General features: G+C 33.4%; 1 protein-coding gene across 9 annotated transcripts in view; it reads right to left on the bottom strand.

Moving 5' to 3' along the window:
* Positions 1 to 18,004, bottom strand: part of ADGRL2 (adhesion G protein-coupled receptor L2) — a 273,375-nt gene that overhangs the window by 22,798 nt on the left and 232,573 nt on the right. For 6 of the 9 annotated variants that reach the window (XM_055084505.1, XM_055084500.1, XM_055084501.1 and 3 more), the window contains 8 exons: positions 17,581 to 17,684; positions 16,549 to 16,734; positions 15,690 to 15,728; positions 12,708 to 12,891; positions 3,825 to 3,950; positions 3,350 to 3,555; positions 2,088 to 2,261; positions 919 to 1,128 (listed from right to left, as the gene is read on the bottom strand). In XM_055084505.1, the coding sequence (XP_054940480.1) occupies positions 919 to 1,128; positions 2,088 to 2,261; positions 3,350 to 3,555; positions 3,825 to 3,950; positions 12,708 to 12,891; positions 15,690 to 15,728; positions 16,549 to 16,734; positions 17,581 to 17,684 (1,229 nt within the window). The remainder of the gene's footprint in view (positions 1 to 918; positions 1,129 to 2,087; positions 2,262 to 3,349; positions 3,556 to 3,824; positions 3,951 to 12,707; positions 12,892 to 15,689; positions 15,729 to 16,548; positions 16,735 to 17,580; positions 17,685 to 18,004) is intronic. The other 3 variants (XM_007106416.4, XM_007106419.4, XM_007106420.4) reach the window with 1 other exon arrangement.

Below are 18,004 nucleotides of genomic sequence, written 5' to 3' on the forward strand. Positions count from 1 at the left end.
GGAAAGAAGCAAAAAACACAAGAGAACACGGGAATATAAACAGACCACTCTAAAACTAAACAATATTCACCGATAGTACTCACTACTGTCTTTAAAATACACCATTATTTAGAGAAAATTACTGCTTCTTAAAAATTCTTTTTTCCATAAATGAAAATACTGCCAAATTTGGCTTAATGCTTATGGAGTGTAATGCTAGGTGTGCTAGAAATATCATCATTGTAAGACATTATTATTTATAGCAAAAGTAAGTGCAAATAAGAAAACATATTAATTTCTCTTCCAGAACTATTCATTTTTAAATATGAATATTCTACTTGTAGATAAGTTGCTTTACAAGTCTTTAGAACAGTTGTTTCCAAATATATTATTTCTATTTTTTTCTATTACAGAATTTTTAAAAATTTGCTTTAATGATAAATATCCCAGCTCTAATTACTTAACATCATTTTCTTGTTATATGTGGAACATTCTCAAATTCATCCCAGTGCAGATGAATACAGAGTAAAGCATTAACTAATTATTAAGTTCTCTTTGTAACACTGAGACCTCATGATGGTGAATAAATTGCTCAGAATATGAGTAAATGATCACTGGTTAGAATGACTATGTAAACAAAATGAAAAATTTAAAAATCGGATCTTTTCATTTTAGTATACCCAGCGTTCTTCTATTCAAATTATATGTTTTAATAACAACCCAGAAAAATGCAACTGTACCTTAATACAAGAAATGAATTAACTCATAATAATATTACTTAAATGATTGGGTTGTGTTTTATTACAAATTATCCTTCAGTATTGCCATGTCAATTATTGTAAGTTACAAGGTCAAATATTAACAGCAGCATATGTGGATACACCTGTTATAATAATAATTCTCAGAGATCCAAGGTCAACAAATGGAACGAGTACTTACCATGTATTTTGTCTTATCAATGCCTATTAGGAAAATAAATTCAGCAATGAAAAGGTTGATACAAAGGTTCTTGTGAATAGTATTACGATCACTCTGTAGACCACGGAAAAAGCAGAAGGTGAAGATGCAGATAGCCAGACAAACAAGGGAAATGACAATTCCCACCCAGGTGATGACTGTAAGAAGTAATTCGTGAACTCCATCTTTGTACTGAAAATTTAAAAAATGAGGAACTTTAGTATTCCTGCATTATATTAACTAAAGGTAAGATAGGTTTCACATGTGATAGCTCAACTTTTAATACTAAACTCTCTGAATATTCATGTGTGTTCAAACGGGGCTCAATACTAAAAAAAAATTTACGATCATATAACAGAGTTCAATATTATCTTATTGATTTTTATATTCAAAGAATGATCTATGAAAGATTTTACCTAGAAAATTATGACCAAAATAATTACTTACATAAACATATAGAAAACATTTTAAAATAAAGACTACTTAGTTATTTCAAAATAATTGGCATTTTAATGACTTGCCAGGCTAACAAGTAGTCAAATTTTAAGTTTTAATTTTCTCCTTGAGTTTTTATATTATATATATATATATATATATATATACATACACTAAAAGTTAAGCACATAATAGATCTGAGAGCTTTCATGTTATAGTTCTTAAATATTTTTATCTCCTGGCTTATGTTCTCTTAATCACAAGAAGAAATGAATACTAAGAAATATTCCGGAAGCCATTCTGATCTTTCGAAATCTGCAGTCTGGCACAGTGTGCAAAGTCATTAGGAAATTTAAAACAAAAGTTTTGAAATGAGATTCAAACATTCAAGATGGTGGACTCTAAACTTTAGAGTCCTCTGTCTCTTTCGTATAACCTATTGCTGTTCATTTTTTAAATCCCTGACCACCTCTGCCTGACACCTGCCCAAAGGGGAAAAACTTAGAATGAGTCTATAAAGCATGATTTTGAGATGTAGCAATAAATATAGTGCCAAGACTTCCTAAAATATATGGACAATGTAGAAGCAATTAGAAATCCACATTACTTTGTTTGCTTTTTAGTTACAATAAACACCCAAAGAAGGAACTATTACACAAGCTGTTTTGAATCTCTGAGGTTTTTCTCTGCTACTAATTAGAAGTGCAAATACTTACTGCAATTTCCCTGTGGGCCATGAGAATTGCAAAATTGGTTAGGTGGCTGCATGCACACGTTGTACGAGTTTTATTAGTGTCAACCAGCTTGCAGCCCTGGGTAGACCAATATCCCATCATAGTTCTCTCTGAGTAGTTCCAGAAGGAGCAGTTTGCATTGAAATAATTGTCAGGCTGGGAAATAAAATGACAAGATAAAATTAGGATTTTACACTCTAAGATGGCAATAGCAATTGTTTAATATGTGTAAAAGGTAATTTAGATTAAACTTTTCATGTTTCGGACTATAAAGTTTTTCATCAGCAGAACTGTAGACTATGTTATACAAGGCAGATATCTAACTTAAAAGGGGCTCTATAGTCCCAAACACTCTAAAGTGTACTCTAAATTACCAAAGACCCATTTTACACAATTACAATGTCCATCTTATGATTTTACATACTGATGGTACATCAGGATCATTTTTTTTTTCTTTTCTGACAAAATTAAAGCCATGAATTTGTTCTGAGAAAATTCTGTAAGGACCAAGTGTTTTAAAATCTATTTTGTTTGGGGCCCATTTTTGCTCTAAATGACCCAATAGGGACAATTTGAATCCTGTAGTTAGTATGTCAAGCTCTTAAGAGAGTGAAGCAACTGCAGAAGATATAAGAAGAGAATAGCCACACAAATGTACTGTTCACAAATGAATTCTGGAGATTCACGTGGCTATCTATGGGCACTTATTCTCTCTACTATAACAACAGCCAAATTCTGCAGACAATCTTCCAATACAGTGTTTTTAGCTACCAACTTGCATTCTAAGGCACAGCAGAGGAATCGCATCTCTTCAATTCTATATTTTTAAAAACACAGGGCTTGATAACAATTGTGTTTATATGATCTGTAAAACAAACAAACCAAAAAGACCTGTCATACTAAAAAGGCAGAGCTATCATGCTGCTAAGGTAACAGTTAATTTTCATTCTAAAACAAATTATAGTCATTTACATTTTCCTGTTGATTACTGAATTAGCTTTCATTAAGAATACACTTAAATTCTAATAATCACTGAACCAGGCTTATTTAATTTTATGTTCACAGACTTAAATAAACTTGTGTCTCTGACCTAGTCCAACACTTGAAATTCAAATGGGAAGTTCTTTTCTTTCCTCTCTGCCATTTCCCCATTCCCCCTCTCTCCATCTCTAGCACATTAGTTTTGCTTTCCTTCCTCACTGGTTTTATAACCTTCCACTACTTCATTAGCATACATAACTTACATCAATGTGTGGTAGGGTAAAAAGCACAGGATCTGTCAAGTATACTCGGCTGGATTCTTTATTGATTGAAACTGAAATGACATGGGAATTCACTGCAATCGTGCTATTTCGACCGATAAAGTCAGCACCCAGTTTTATCGTTGCATTTTCTGTACTAAGGAACTGTCCCAGACTCCGGTAAATGATGAACACCAACTTTGCAAGACCTAGGAAGGTAAAAAGTCATATGTCTTTACAGAAAATATGCTTATGAATAAGATTAGATACAATAAAATAAGAATAAAATGGAACAAATCCTTATGGAATCTTTATTCAGATTAAGTTTACTGGGAAAGAGAAGGCATTACTTTAAATCTGCTTTTAAATGCTAAGCTGTATTTGTTATATTAGGAGTCAAACACTCAGCATTTTAGAATTAATAGGTTTAACTGAACAAAAACCTTATCAATTTTTAAAAGACTTTGTTCCATCTTACCATTCCTGCTGTTCTGTTTGACGGTATTCGCAGAGAGTTGGATTGAGCTGCCTGCCCCTTTGATGCCCAGAGGAAACTTGAAGTCTTGGACCTGTCCTTCTGTACTGAGCACTGCAACTTCCAGAACTGGATGAGGCAGAAGATAAAGGAGGGGGAAAATGGGGTATTCTCTAAATTCAACTACAAAGAGGCAAATGATAATTGCAAAGAAACCACTGTTTTCCTTTTTTTCTACGTAAAAAACTTTAGTGTTCAAGTACAACAAAATCATGAACAAACAACTTATTCTAAGGGGTCTTAAACTTTACTACTCTAAAAATTTTGGTGTAATCATGTTAACATTTTCTTCATAGTTTTATATCTTTTGTCAACTAATTCCAGTCTTTTAGCCTACGAATACGAAGTGTCTGATTTATAGTACATGACTATCAAAGTTTCATTTAAATCATTAAGTTAAACAAAAATATTTCAAAATGATTTCTGACTCTATGTTAAGTAATTTTCAACGACCATCACTTGGTAATGGTAAAACAAAATACGAAGTATAAATGTGAATGCCTTTATTGCATGTAGACATCTAGTTCTATGTATATAACACATTTTAGTACATAAGATTACATAGGTCAATTTTGCAGTAATAGGTTTTCTCTAGTTTCTAAAAGTAGGGAGCCCAGCACAGCATTATTTAAGAGAAAATGTCTGGCATTATGTTCAAACTTCCCATTAATTCTCACTAGCAATGATCAATTTTTACATATTCAAGTTGGACAAAATAGGACCTGTGGGCCAAATCTGGCCTGCCACTTGTTGGGGTAAATTAAGTTTTACTGGGACACAGCCATGATTACCCATTAACATATTGTCTATGGCTGTTAAGTATTTGCAGCTTAGACCACATGGCCTGCAAAGCTTAAAATGTGTACTACTTAGACTTTTATAGAAAAAGTTTGCCAACCACTGCAGTATAATCCAAAGTTCAAATATTCAAATGAAGTAGCAACACTGGAAAACATGTAAGAAAAACAAGACAATATATAAACATTAAGAACATTTATGTGATCAACAAGACCAATGTTGTTTAACTTTGTTTAAAAAATATAATAGTAACATCTTCAACATAAATGCGGTCTACTGTAACTCCAATAAAGACTGCAAGGGCTTCCCTGGTGGCGCAGCGGTTGCGCGTCCGCCTGCCGATGCAGGAGAACCGGGTTCGCGCCCTGGTCTGGGAGGATCCCACATGCCGCGGAGCGGCTGGGCCCGTGAGCCATGGCCGCTGAGCCTGCGCGTCCGGAGCCTGTCCTCCGCAACGGGAGAGACCACAGCAGAGGGAGGCCCGCATACCACAAAAAAAAATAAAATAAAATAAAGACTGCAATACTTTATATCAGCATACGATTATTTAAAAGAATGAAAAAGTATCATTGTTTCCACTAAACTATTTCATAATAGTAATTAGAATGTGCCATTTATTGATGAAATGAGAGAAACCGGATGAAAATTTTTCATTTCAGTATTTGAATTTTAAAAAGTAACACATAATTCAATAAATACAGTCCATACATTTTTCTCTTTCACCCTCTCTGATGGCATATACCCTTGAATAGCTAATACCCTTGAATAGCTATTTCTATACTTAGACAAACATGTGTATAAGTGTTGTATGTGCCATGCGCACTCACACACACACACACACACACACACACACACACAGAGTATGATGAATTCACGCACTCTCTTTTTAGCAAAATGGACTCATACCATTACAGAGTAACTCTTGGATACTATATTTTAAAAATCTTTCTCAACTTTGTTTTGCAAAATACATAAAGATTCAGCTGTAAATATGAAATCATAACATTGGAAATTTTTATAAGCTGTGAGACCACATGTCAAGCACCTGAAATATAAGTTTATAATGAGAGTCATACAACTCCTAGAATTTTATCAGCTGCAGAAGCTGGTAGAGATATTTTGCTTAGAAAGATTAAGCAGGTGGGTATGTGGACGATCACCTGTCCTCATAACAGATTCCATGTTTGTGGGTAGCAGGTGAAGGGAATGAGTGACAAAAATATAAATCTAATATATACCTCTCTCTTCTTCATACTAAAAGGGGTTCTCAATTATTACTTATTCTTAAAACAACACAGAAGACAGGGTAAAAAAAGGAAATCCTTTAAGTTTTCAGTAAATGTTCCAAATATAGATATACATGTACAAAGACTTAATTTCATTCAACAAATATTTACTTGTCAAACTTCAATTTCATTCAATAAATATTTACTTATTAAAGTTTAAAATCATGTCCATAGTAAAAAATTAATAATTCGAATTTTTAAAAAAAGGATCATTAATATAGATCTTAGTAGAGATGCAACAATCCACTTTATACTATAAATAAATAAATAGACAGACAAAAGGGAAAATTTTCTAGAAACATAAAACTGACTTAAATAAATAGAAACCCCAATACTTTATGACCATTTAAGAAAATGAACTCATGGTTAAATATATACTGAATCTTTAACAAACTGCTCCAGTGAATATAAGAGAATGTTTTTCAACTCATTTCACAAGACTAATATATACTCTTGATGCATAAAACAGTAAAAGGAGAGAAATTATAGGATATCCTCACTTATTTAAAGTATGTAAAAATAGTTAATAAATTATATATACACTTTAAATAGAATATCCTGAACAAATTGAGTTTAACTCAAAAAGGCATATGGAAATTAATGCATTAGAAAATATATTAATGTCTTTAACCAAATTATGAAAATAAGAAAAATATTAGCAGAAAGATTTCAACAAATTTCAACACTCATTCAGTATAAAAAATCTTTATGAAACAATAAGAATAAAAGAAAAATTCCTTGCCTAGATAAAGGTTTTGTTATCAGGTAATGGTTATGTACCCAAACTTACAGAAAAAAATGATGCAAAACTCTAAAAGCAATTTTTTTTAAGTCAGGATCATCCCTATCACAAGTTTTATTTAGCACTGTACTGAAGGACCTAGCTAAGGCAGTAATTCAAGAAAAATAAAAGGTACAAAGACTGGGAGGAAAAAGCAATGTGTTAATTATTTATAGAAAATATACTTAACTACATAGTAATGGGAGGGAGACTCTATACTATCAGAAGGAAAATAATTTAGCAAGGCTGCAATCAGCAAAATCAACTGTACACCAATCAGCAAACAATTGGAATATGTAATTTTTTAAAAATACTATTCACAATAAAAATTAGTGTATGTTTCCTAGGAATAAGCCTAATTGAAAAAGTACAAGACATTATTGGGAAATATATAGAACTTTCTTAGAAAACCTAACAACAGATGGAGAATTTTATCATGGTCCAATCTGGGAGAACTCAACAGATAAATCTGTGACACTTCTTTCAAAATCTATCTACAAACTCAGTCTAATTCTAATAAAAATTCCAACAAGATTCTTTTGAGTATGTGGAACTTGACAAGACGATTTTAAAATGCACATGGAAGAGACATCCCAAAAAGCAGCCAAGAGGAATCCGATTCCTCAAGGAGCAGAGTTGAAAGAACTCACCAGATATTAATATTATTGAAACAAAAACAAAAGTAACAATGTAAAACAGACACTCCCAACATGTACAGAAACTTGATATATGACAGAGATATCTTTACAAACCACTGGAGACAGGAATGGCTTATGCACTGAAATTGCTGAAACAACTGATTATCTATATAGAAAAAAATGAAATTAGTTCCCTCATTAATATTATAAACAAAATAAATTTTAGGTTGGATTAAAAACAAACGTAAAAAGGCAAAGCTTTATCATTTCTAAAGAAAGTATAAAATCTTTATCACTAGAAAGTAGAGAAAAATTTCTTGATCAGGGGACCAAAAAACCCCCAAAAATACTGTATTTTTTAAACAAGATCCCAAAAGTATCAATCCTAAAAGAAAAGATTGATAATTTGAGCTCATTATTCCGTAAAACCAAAGATTAATAAACAAGGTAAAAAAGAGAAGGCACAGACAGAATAAACATCTGCAAACTATATAATCTTCAAAGAATTAGTTTCCAGAATGCATTACCTACAGAGAAAGAGACAGGAAAAAATTGTGGACAAGAAATTCACAGGAGAGAAAATTTAAATACCCAATAAATGCATTAAGTAATCGGGGAACTGCAAATAATGTGATCAAATCTACTACAATGATAAAATTTATGTCAATAATAAAGTGTTGACAAAGAGAGTGATGGGGAACAATGATATTACTGGTAAGAATGTAAACTGGTAAAACAACATTAGAAAGCAATTTGGCAGTATTTAGTAAAGTTAAACATGGGCATGCTCTATCACTAAAAACTATTTCTAGGTTGTGTGTGTGTGTGTGTGTGTGTGTGTGTGTGTGTGTGTATGTGCATGCGCGTGCATATATATCTTGAAAGCCACAAATGTATGAGTAAGAGGCATACAAAAACTTTCACCACAGTTTTCATAATATCAGCAAAAAAGTGTAAGCCACTAAAATATCTGTCACGGGCATAGTTAAATAATTGTGCATTCTTAGAGCAAATGAATGAACTACATATCAACGTGCATAAATATGAAAAATATAACGGCAAGGGAAAATTATACAATTACATTTATAGTGTGAAATCATTAACATTAAAGACATGAAGAATAATAGTTAAATGTACATACCTGTAGAGCAAAAATAAATAAATAAATAAATAAATAAATAAAAGCTTACTAATGCTAACAAAGTAAGAATGATGGTTACCCCCTTCTTCATCTGATCAGGAAGGAGGGGACCCAGGGGATTTCCAGATTATATATACCTATTTCTTTTCCCCAAAACCTGAAGCAAATATGGTAAAATGCTAAGCTGTGGCTGGCTCAGTGGGTGATTGCTACACAGATGTTTATGATTTTCTCTATACTTTTGTATAGTTGACATAATATATGCTTTGTTCAACAGAGATCCTGAAAGTGAACACACGTGATTCATAGGAGAGCCACCCAGAGCCTCACTCACAGCCAGTGCTGAAGATAGGATTTTAATATATTTCTCTGTCCTTCTGTTTGTGAAATTCATCACTGAGTAGTGGCTGCAGTGAGAGGAAAGGGAAAGAAAAGTAATACAGTGTACAATGGAAGAACTAGGACCTCTGCCAGCAGACCAGCAGTGTACTAGGTTCCATCAGCTTGAGTCCCGGGGTAAAAGCAACATGGAGCCGACTGAAGATGGTAGGGAGCAAAGCAAAGCTAAGCCTCAGGTGACATGGAGTAAAGCAGTCATAAACTTTGTTGTTGAGAGCTGCCGTGACTTTAGGGTTTTTGTTACTGCAATATAACTAAGCTTAAATTGAGGTCTACAATCAAGCTGGCTGCTAAGCCCACTGGGAAAATAAATGATAGGGAATTTTATTATGCTTGATTAGGCTGATAATAACTAAACCACATAATCAATCTTAAGATCACAAAGAAAGACAATCAAACATTATGTGCTTCTTTTCATAAGCTGCAACAGAAAGTATGGGGGGGGTGGGATTTAAACCTGAGGTTATTAGACCAGCCAAAGAACCTTGAAGGGTAGAAGGAAAACTCTTCCTTTCCAGTAAGAGCAATGCATCAGTCAAATGTACAACATGAACTTGTTTGTATCCTGGTTAAACAAATTAGGTATTAACAAATTTACAAAAATCAAATAATTGAAATCCCCTTTTTATCTTTCCTGTTTTTAAAGTATGACAATGGCTTGTTGTTTTTTAAGTCTAAGATACATATTAAAGTATTTATAGTAATAATACAATATTAGGGTTTGCGTTAATAATACAATGGTGAGAGGAATAAGTGAAACAAGATTGGTTAGATGTTGTTGAAGCTGGGTAATGAGGATTTTTTATCAAAATTAAAAACTTTTGCTTCTCTCAATATATCATTAAGAAAATAGAATGAAAAGTCACATGCTCAGTGACTATATAGTCAGAATACATATATGAAACAAAAGATTTGTATCAGGAATATATAAATAATCTTTATAATCCAATAATAAAACAAAGAACTCAAAATGGGCAAAATCAGATACTTCACAAAAAGATATATGAATGAATGGCCAATAAGCACATGAAAAGTTGGAACAGTTTTCAGCAAAACATAACTTTGCAACCATACGAATGCAAAATAAAACCAAAATGAGATTCCACTACAAACCACTAAAACGGCTAAAATTTTAAAAGACATTTGAGAAGACAATTGTAAATGATGGTGAGGATGGGAAGCAACTGGAACTCTAATTGCTGTTAGGAATATAAAATGGTACAACCACTTGGGAAGATAGCAGCTTTACTAATAACAGTCAAAAAGTGGGAACGACTTAAGTGTATAAATAGATATACAAATAGTGCTGTGTCCTTATAATAGAAATTCAGCAATAAAAAGGACCGAATTACTGATGTTGGCACCAACATAGATGAATCTCAATAACATTATACTGTGTAAAAGAGGCCAGATCAAAAAGAGTATATATAGTCTATGATTCCATTCAACTGAAGGTCTAGAAAAAGCAAAACTAAACTCTGACATAAAACAGAACGGTGGTTGTCTGGGGCTGGGGGTATAACAAGACTGACTGACAAAGATTATAAAGGACCCTTTTGAGGTGGCTGAAATACTGACCATGCTGTTGGTTAAATGGGTGTACATTTGTCAAATCTCATCAAAGAGTACCATTAAAACAGCTGCTCTTCTTGTATATAAATTATACCTCAAAGTTGATTTTAAAAAGCTATAATCAGGTATAATTATAACATAATTATACCATTTTATGAGGTCATGTATAAGGGTAAATCATATAATCAAGTGAAAATAAGGATTCAAGGAGAAACCACTAAGGAGGAGAATCAAATTGTCTTAATAATCAAAGATACTGTATCCACACCCTAAATTTAGAAAAGAACATAAAGTGAAGACATAAAGGGATAATGGGCTATTGTAGTTCTCATGTCTAAAAAGAGAACAAGTCCTAGGAAAAAGTTGAATCTTGAATGTCATATTAAATTATGGATATTATTTTTCACAAAATTGTGAAATAAAAGACATGGAAATATATTGGAATATGCAAAATGACCTTCATATCAATAATTCTTGGGTAATAAATACATGCATACATTAAGTTCAGGGCATTATTTTTGAGAAGGCAGTAAAATGTGTACTAACGCTATGAGAATCTCTACCCACAATGTTTTTTCTTTAATTAAAAAAATTTTTAAAAACCAGTGTAAAGGATAAACATTTAGAACTCTGAAAAACAAGTATCAGGGAAAAAATATTCCTGGTCATTCTCAAACTGAGATAAAAATATCTCAGACATATAATAATAGCGTGTTCTGCATACGTGAAGCCGATGGGAGCAGAGGATGTTGACCTGGCCTATCAAAATTTCTTTGCACTCTTGGAAGGAGCTTAAATGGGAAATGTTATCTTTTTTGGTTGTTTTTAAAATAGCCTTCAGAAGATTTAGAAAACAAATTGAGGTAACAACACAACAGTTCAAACAATACTTTTTATTGACTTATCTTCTGAGACAATCAAGCCCACACTCCTTTACCTTACAGGTACATCCCTGGAAACATTTGAGAAGAATTGTTTAATGTGTATGTTAGGAATTTTATTAGACTACTAAATAAATTAACCTCAAAATAACAAAAGCTTTAGACATAAAATAGGAGCTTTATTCATTTTTTATTCCTACTAAGCTATAGTAGAATATCACTTTCCTTATGACTGGTCTCCCACATTAAAGCAGGCCAAATTATTTTGATTTCACTTAAAGTTATTAAGTTATTTGTCATTTCAAAACCTCATAAAGTAAATAAAAACATGATTTTAATACACCTTTCTTCCTAAAAACTCAGTTATTTAAAATAAACTTAAGGCTTTGAATTTAAATCCAGGTATCATAATCTGATTGATGTCTATTTCTCCTACACACCTTGCTTCTCTGTATTTTTAAATAAAAGTCTCATACTTAGGTAGGCACAAAAAGGCAATAAGATATGGCATTCCAGATAGCAAAACTTCATTCAATATCTGCTGCTCCAATGCACTCTTTCGATGGAAGAGTAGTCTGTGTTCCCTTTGGGGTTTTTTTTACATTTATGCTTTGGAAACTTTTTTACTTTACTAAGGGATACTAAAACTTCATCCGAGCTCAACCCCACTGAATAACAATTCTAAATCAGTCAAGCCTAAATTAATATAATTTCACTGTACTTACAGTAGTACTTCTTTCAAATACCATCAAAAGTGAATTCCTACCTCTCACTGCCAGCATTTAAATTCTAAATGATGCTTCAAAACTATCTGCAGCTATTTTACAGTCTATAAAGCATGGATATTCTGCTCTATGGGTGATGTAGTTCACTGACCACATTTTCACCTGAAAGCAGTTCTGTTTAATATAAACGTTTGGCTCAAATACCTCGTGCCTAAAATATTTGGGAGAACGCATTCCAAAAAGTAATTTAACCTCATTAGGAACGTATTGTATAAAATGGAAAGGCATTCGCCACAGCTCCACAGCAAGCACTTTCATTACATAAGCAGTCCATATTCTGGCAGTTAAGTACTCTACACACTGTTTTCCTTTAATGATTTTTCAGTTGGAAAAAAACACCAACTTTTAAAAGACATAGGACAGATTTTGGCTTTTGCATTAATTTTATGAGTGTGATCAATAATATCTCTTATTAAGGGACAAAAATAATTGGACAAAATAGAAGTTCGGCACTGGGAAATAACTCAAAAGACTCAATGGAAGCATTATTCTCTTAAACATCTATCTTCTAAATCAAAATTAAACCTGACAATAGATTCACTCACCAATATTTTCTGTGGGCATTGAGACTCTGGTTGGTTCTACGAGATTGTCAGCCAGGACAAAAGCTCCTTCTTCCAATGTATCCAGTAGCATTGTTGCAGTATGCGCTTGTTCAGAAGAATTCATGTGTTTCCATGATTCCAAGGCTTCAGGTCTCAGAAGGTTGTCCACTGTGTCAACAATTGCCTGTATCCATTAGAAAACTATCATTAGTTTTGACTGCTTCTAGTACCAAGGTGATTTTCAATCACTGACTAGTGACAATTGTAATATTTATCTGTCATGATGATTTACTCTTACGGAAGAACACCTGGACAACATATATCTGGCCAACTTGATGTCTGACCCTTTCAAAATAGAACTAGCTGAAGATCAGTAGACTACTATTTGCTTATAAAGACTAAGTATAAAGAGATGACTCGTTTCTGTTTATCTAATCATATTTCAATTGTTGAGAAGAAATAAAACCAGTGTCAGCTCTTAACCTGAGGTATTACCCCTACATGCATGGTCATTCCTACATATAACCTCAAGACTTAAATGTTCTAAATAGAAAACACTGGTGTCTCTAGAGTAGCCTAATATCTATGCTTGAAAATTAAACCATATTGTTTTTTGCAATCTGAACTAAAATAATAACCAAAATTGTGCCTTATAACATTGTCTACTTATTATCATTGGGAAAAAACCAAGGTGGTGTCAAAGTGTATAAATTATCTGTGAACATTTTCACTCTTCCAATTGCCTGGCCAGCTAAAAAACACTTGAGCGTATACCTTAATTAATAAACAATCATCTGTTTTTAAGGCGATCAAGAGAACAGTCAAAATATTTAAAACCTATACTAATAATTTAATAAAAACAGAAAGGCAAAGTAAAGTCTTAATAAATATCCAAGTTATAAATATTCATATGTGTAGGTATAGTTTATTACCATGTAAAACAACATTAAATAAAAATGTAACCCGGTCAGTTAAGCAATTGAAGGCAAGCTTTTGTACTGATACTTACTGTAGCTGTACGCTGACTATGGCTTGGATAGCTGAAATCACTGAGTTTATTTACTCTTTCCCATTTACCTAGCCATAATGTGTCATTAAGCCCAAATACCAATTGTTTTGATCTATTGATAATCACTGAGAAAAAAGAACACACACTCTACAAAGAACAACAACAAAAATTGCTAGTTTGAGGTACTATATTGAAATGAGCACAGGGAAAAGTTGTTTGAGGCTACTGTCAGAGTTAAGATTAATTAGCTTAGTCCATCTTAATATCCTCGTTCTGTCTGCCACGTGAGCCACCACGACCTTCCTGGCAGGTAGAAGATACTCGCAAGTGGCATTAAAGGCTTTTTTCTCTCTTTAATGGGAGCTAGAATAGTCAAAATGCTCACCCTGATACTGCTGCAGCCATTAACTAGAGTGGAACAGAAACTGGTCTGCCGAGGACAGATTCATTAGTCACCAAGAAATACAGACTGGAGCCTCTAATCTAAGTTACAAATGAATCCTCTGTCACAAAGCAGGAACTCGCTTCATTTGCATAGTGTACGTCAGATTCTGATTTGTACCTTAAGGAGTTTTATTAGTTTTATCTGAACACAGAAGCTCACTTGAGACATACTGAAAATGACACTGGTCAGAAATTAAGGTCATGCTGAAATTTACTACCTATACACATAACTCGCTGATGGCATGCTTTTATTAATTTGTAACGCTCCTTAGTTATTACCAGTTGTATTTTTGTAGTGGAATCAAAATGATCATTAGCCTAATCATATTCCTGAAGTAGTCTCCCTGCCAAAGAAAAAAAGCTATTCTATTCCCACTGAGATATATGTCCTGGGCAACATACTAATTATAACATTTCACACATTAACTAATACCTTAAAGGTGAGCTGAAAATTTCCGTATAATAAATTCTACACACTTCAGTATGTATTTCTTTGCCCCCATTAAACAAGCTAATAAGAGACTTTCAAAATATTACCACCTAAAAACAGACTTTCCCACTGCCTTTTCTTGTAAGGTTCTCAAATGCAACAATGTCTATTACTCGTTAGTGAAATGCTGTTCTTTTCTTCTAGATCTTGCCAACTAAAACTGGTGATGTCATATCTTTTGAATAATCTCTATTCTACAAAACTCACAAAGTTCTTTTGTTTTGTTTTCACACATATACAGATTAGTTCTTCAAGGTTTGATTGACTAGGAATATGGTCCCCAGATGAGTAGGGGGACTAACTGTCCCCCATCCCAAGCAAAAGGAGCTTCTTTATTATTTGGATCTACCACACAGAACTGGCTTGGCATAATTCCACTGTTAGCCTCACCATGTTTCCTATTTTACTTGGATATACCAGTGAGAAAAACTGGCTGCAGTGGGCGAGGATTCTGAGCCAAACAGTGGCTTTCTGTTTCTATCATCTCGATGAAAACCAACATATAACATACATCGAGAGCACTGTCACATTATTTACATTTTATTTCTAGTAACCCATCCCCATATCAACCTGATTCTAGAAATGACTCCAAAAAATTTCAAGACAAAACCTATTTAAGAGTACACCACAGAGATAAGAAAGCAGTGACTTTTTCATGCACATACATTATGACTACACAGTCTTTGATATGATAAACTGCCAAGAATATATCATAGCTGTTTTACTCAAGTTGTTTTTCAATCCACAGAGATGACAACAGGAAATAACGAGACTTTATGATTACTTTCCAATTCAGAGGATATTTCATTAAAATTCTTGTATGTTTGGATGAATGGAAAAACAGCAAAAATTATAAAAATAAATTATTTGCTTATTCTGAGAGTAATATACCTGTGAAAAGCCAACATTTGTACAGCTGATATGGGGCATATTATATAATTATCAAAGACTGAAATACATTGGATCATGCAGCAAGATGATAAAGCGTAGCAGGTAGCTGAAGAAGGGAGAAAGCAGGGTGACAGCACAGGAGAGATACCTTAAGGTAAGCCCTGCATGTCTTCTCTCGTTTTTGGAGCTTTTTAGTAAAAGAAAAGAAAATCAGAGGTTAGATTTTTATCTGTTGAAAATTGAGGAAAGAAGAAATCCTCAAAACTTAAGCTGGTGGTCCTGAGCTCAGCGTTTATTATGTACCGTAATCCTCTGGATTTTTGTGAGTCTATACTGATTGCCGAGATTGTGTATTCAGTTTTCAGCTGTATTTTACTAAACATGATAATCCAAAGTATCTTGATAAACCTAGAGACAAAGTATGTGATGAAAAGGAAGAAAAAAACCATAAAACTATTTTAGCCACAGATTTCAGATTCATATGAATTTCATATGAACACTTTATAGTATGCTTAAAATAACTATCAAATTTTTGTCTAAGTAGGAAAAATTAGTAGCACTAACACACTGTACTCCTAGCAAAGGAAACTTGTCCTTCTCTCAAAACCTACCACTGAAAACAGTATTTCAGTGGCTAACATTCCTATACGCATCACAATTTTCTTACAATCACAAGAGTTGACTGTAATAGTATATGAGTTGTATAACACAATCTCTCCTAGTGCGCCTTCCAAAGTGAGAGTACTGACCACAACCAGGCAGATGAAGTTTACCACCAACTAAAATCTCCCTCAGGTAATAAGTGTCATTTGGGGGTGGGGGGTGGGGAATGGGTGTGCACATTGCTCCTTTCCCAACTATAATTCTTTCTTGAGATATGAACCAAATTAGAAGTTCTGTTTCTATGCGTTTGCAAGGGGGCCAAAAGTTAGGCAGTCAACTGCTGGAAGAATCCAGAGCAGCCTTACAAAACATCTAATTGAAAATAACAGAAAATTTCTACCTACCTTGTTATAACTCCGTCCAGCTGAATCCTTTTCACTAGGTTTCAGTTCCTGCAGCTGCGCATCAAGAATGTCCACCAACTGCTCCATCAACCTCACTGAAGAACTCACGTCCCCAGCAAACACTGGCCCTTTGGTATGTTTAGCCAGTTCATTGGCAAGGCTAGCAGCGTTTTCTCCACTTCTGATCTGAAATGACAGTTTATATTATCTCAGTAAGATTTCTTGTTCTGTTTGTGGCTTCCTGTTCTTTTCCCAAGTAAGTATCTTTGTTGTGGTGAGAAAAACATTTGCAAATATGTCAAAATCTGAAACTGAGACCAATAACTTGCTCTTCATTTCAGATGATTAAAGATTCTCAGATCTTCAAAAAGATAAACTTAATCAGACATTTTAAAGAAACAAAAGGTAAAAAAATCAGAAATCCTTTAAAAAAATTTTGAGATAGTTCTCTCATTTCACTGCAACCATTTAAAACCGCTATTTAAAAATCTTACTTATTTATTCCAGTGATCCAGAAATTTAAGTGAGAATGTAATCAATATAATACTGAGGGCTATTATCTACTGCTTGCATTTTAGAAAGGTAGATGGTGAAGGAGAAACTAAAATGTCACTGCATTACACTAATATTAAAGTTACTAATGCTTTTTAAAGTCATTTTTCTTATTCTATCATAATCATCTGCAATATGAACATCTGCTTGCATTCTGTGGATTCAGTTGCAAATTAATGATATTTGATTTATTAGGCCAATACACTATTTGTCTTACAAACATCAAAAGAAACAGAACTAAATATGAATGAAATTAAGCAAGTATGTACTCATTAAAAAGCTTAACATAGAAAACAGCATGCCCTGAAACATATGTAACTTTGAATAAATAGTTTACAGACAAAGCTATGCATAATTTTTTACTTTTACACTGAACAAAGAGCAACGAAGCTGGTTTTAACATACAAAGCTAAATTATTTATGTTAGAAGTTAAAGCCCTTAATCACCAATGTGTATCATATTAAAAGGTTCCAACCAACCTTCTGAGCCAGCTGATTTACCCAGTGTGAGGTACAGTTGCTAAGATCAGGGCCCCTAGGGTTCCATGTTCCAGTGGAAAGCATGCAGAGATACGAGGCAGTTCCTACAACAGATGTAGAAAGCAACAGTGAAATTGAAACCATTTTTTCTGCATGCATTCGGGAAATCAGCTATGATGATCCTACTCCGTGTGTTAAATTTTGAATAAACATTAATGGAAGTAGTTGACAATAACTGATGAAAAGTAGGGTATAATGCACACTATAAACAGTAAATATAAAGTCAGCACAGAAATATCAGACATTTACAGCAAACAAACAAAAAGCCCTTGATTTTCTTGGGACTCGTCCAAAATGATACATTGCAATGAGAAAGACAGCTGTAAGGAAGCCTCACTAGAGAATCCCTGGGCAAAAATCTCAG

The sequence above is a fragment of the Physeter macrocephalus genome, chromosome 4, assembly GCF_002837175.3.
Source record: "Physeter macrocephalus isolate SW-GA chromosome 4, ASM283717v5, whole genome shotgun sequence".
Lineage (NCBI taxonomy): Eukaryota > Metazoa > Chordata > Mammalia > Artiodactyla > Physeteridae > Physeter > Physeter macrocephalus.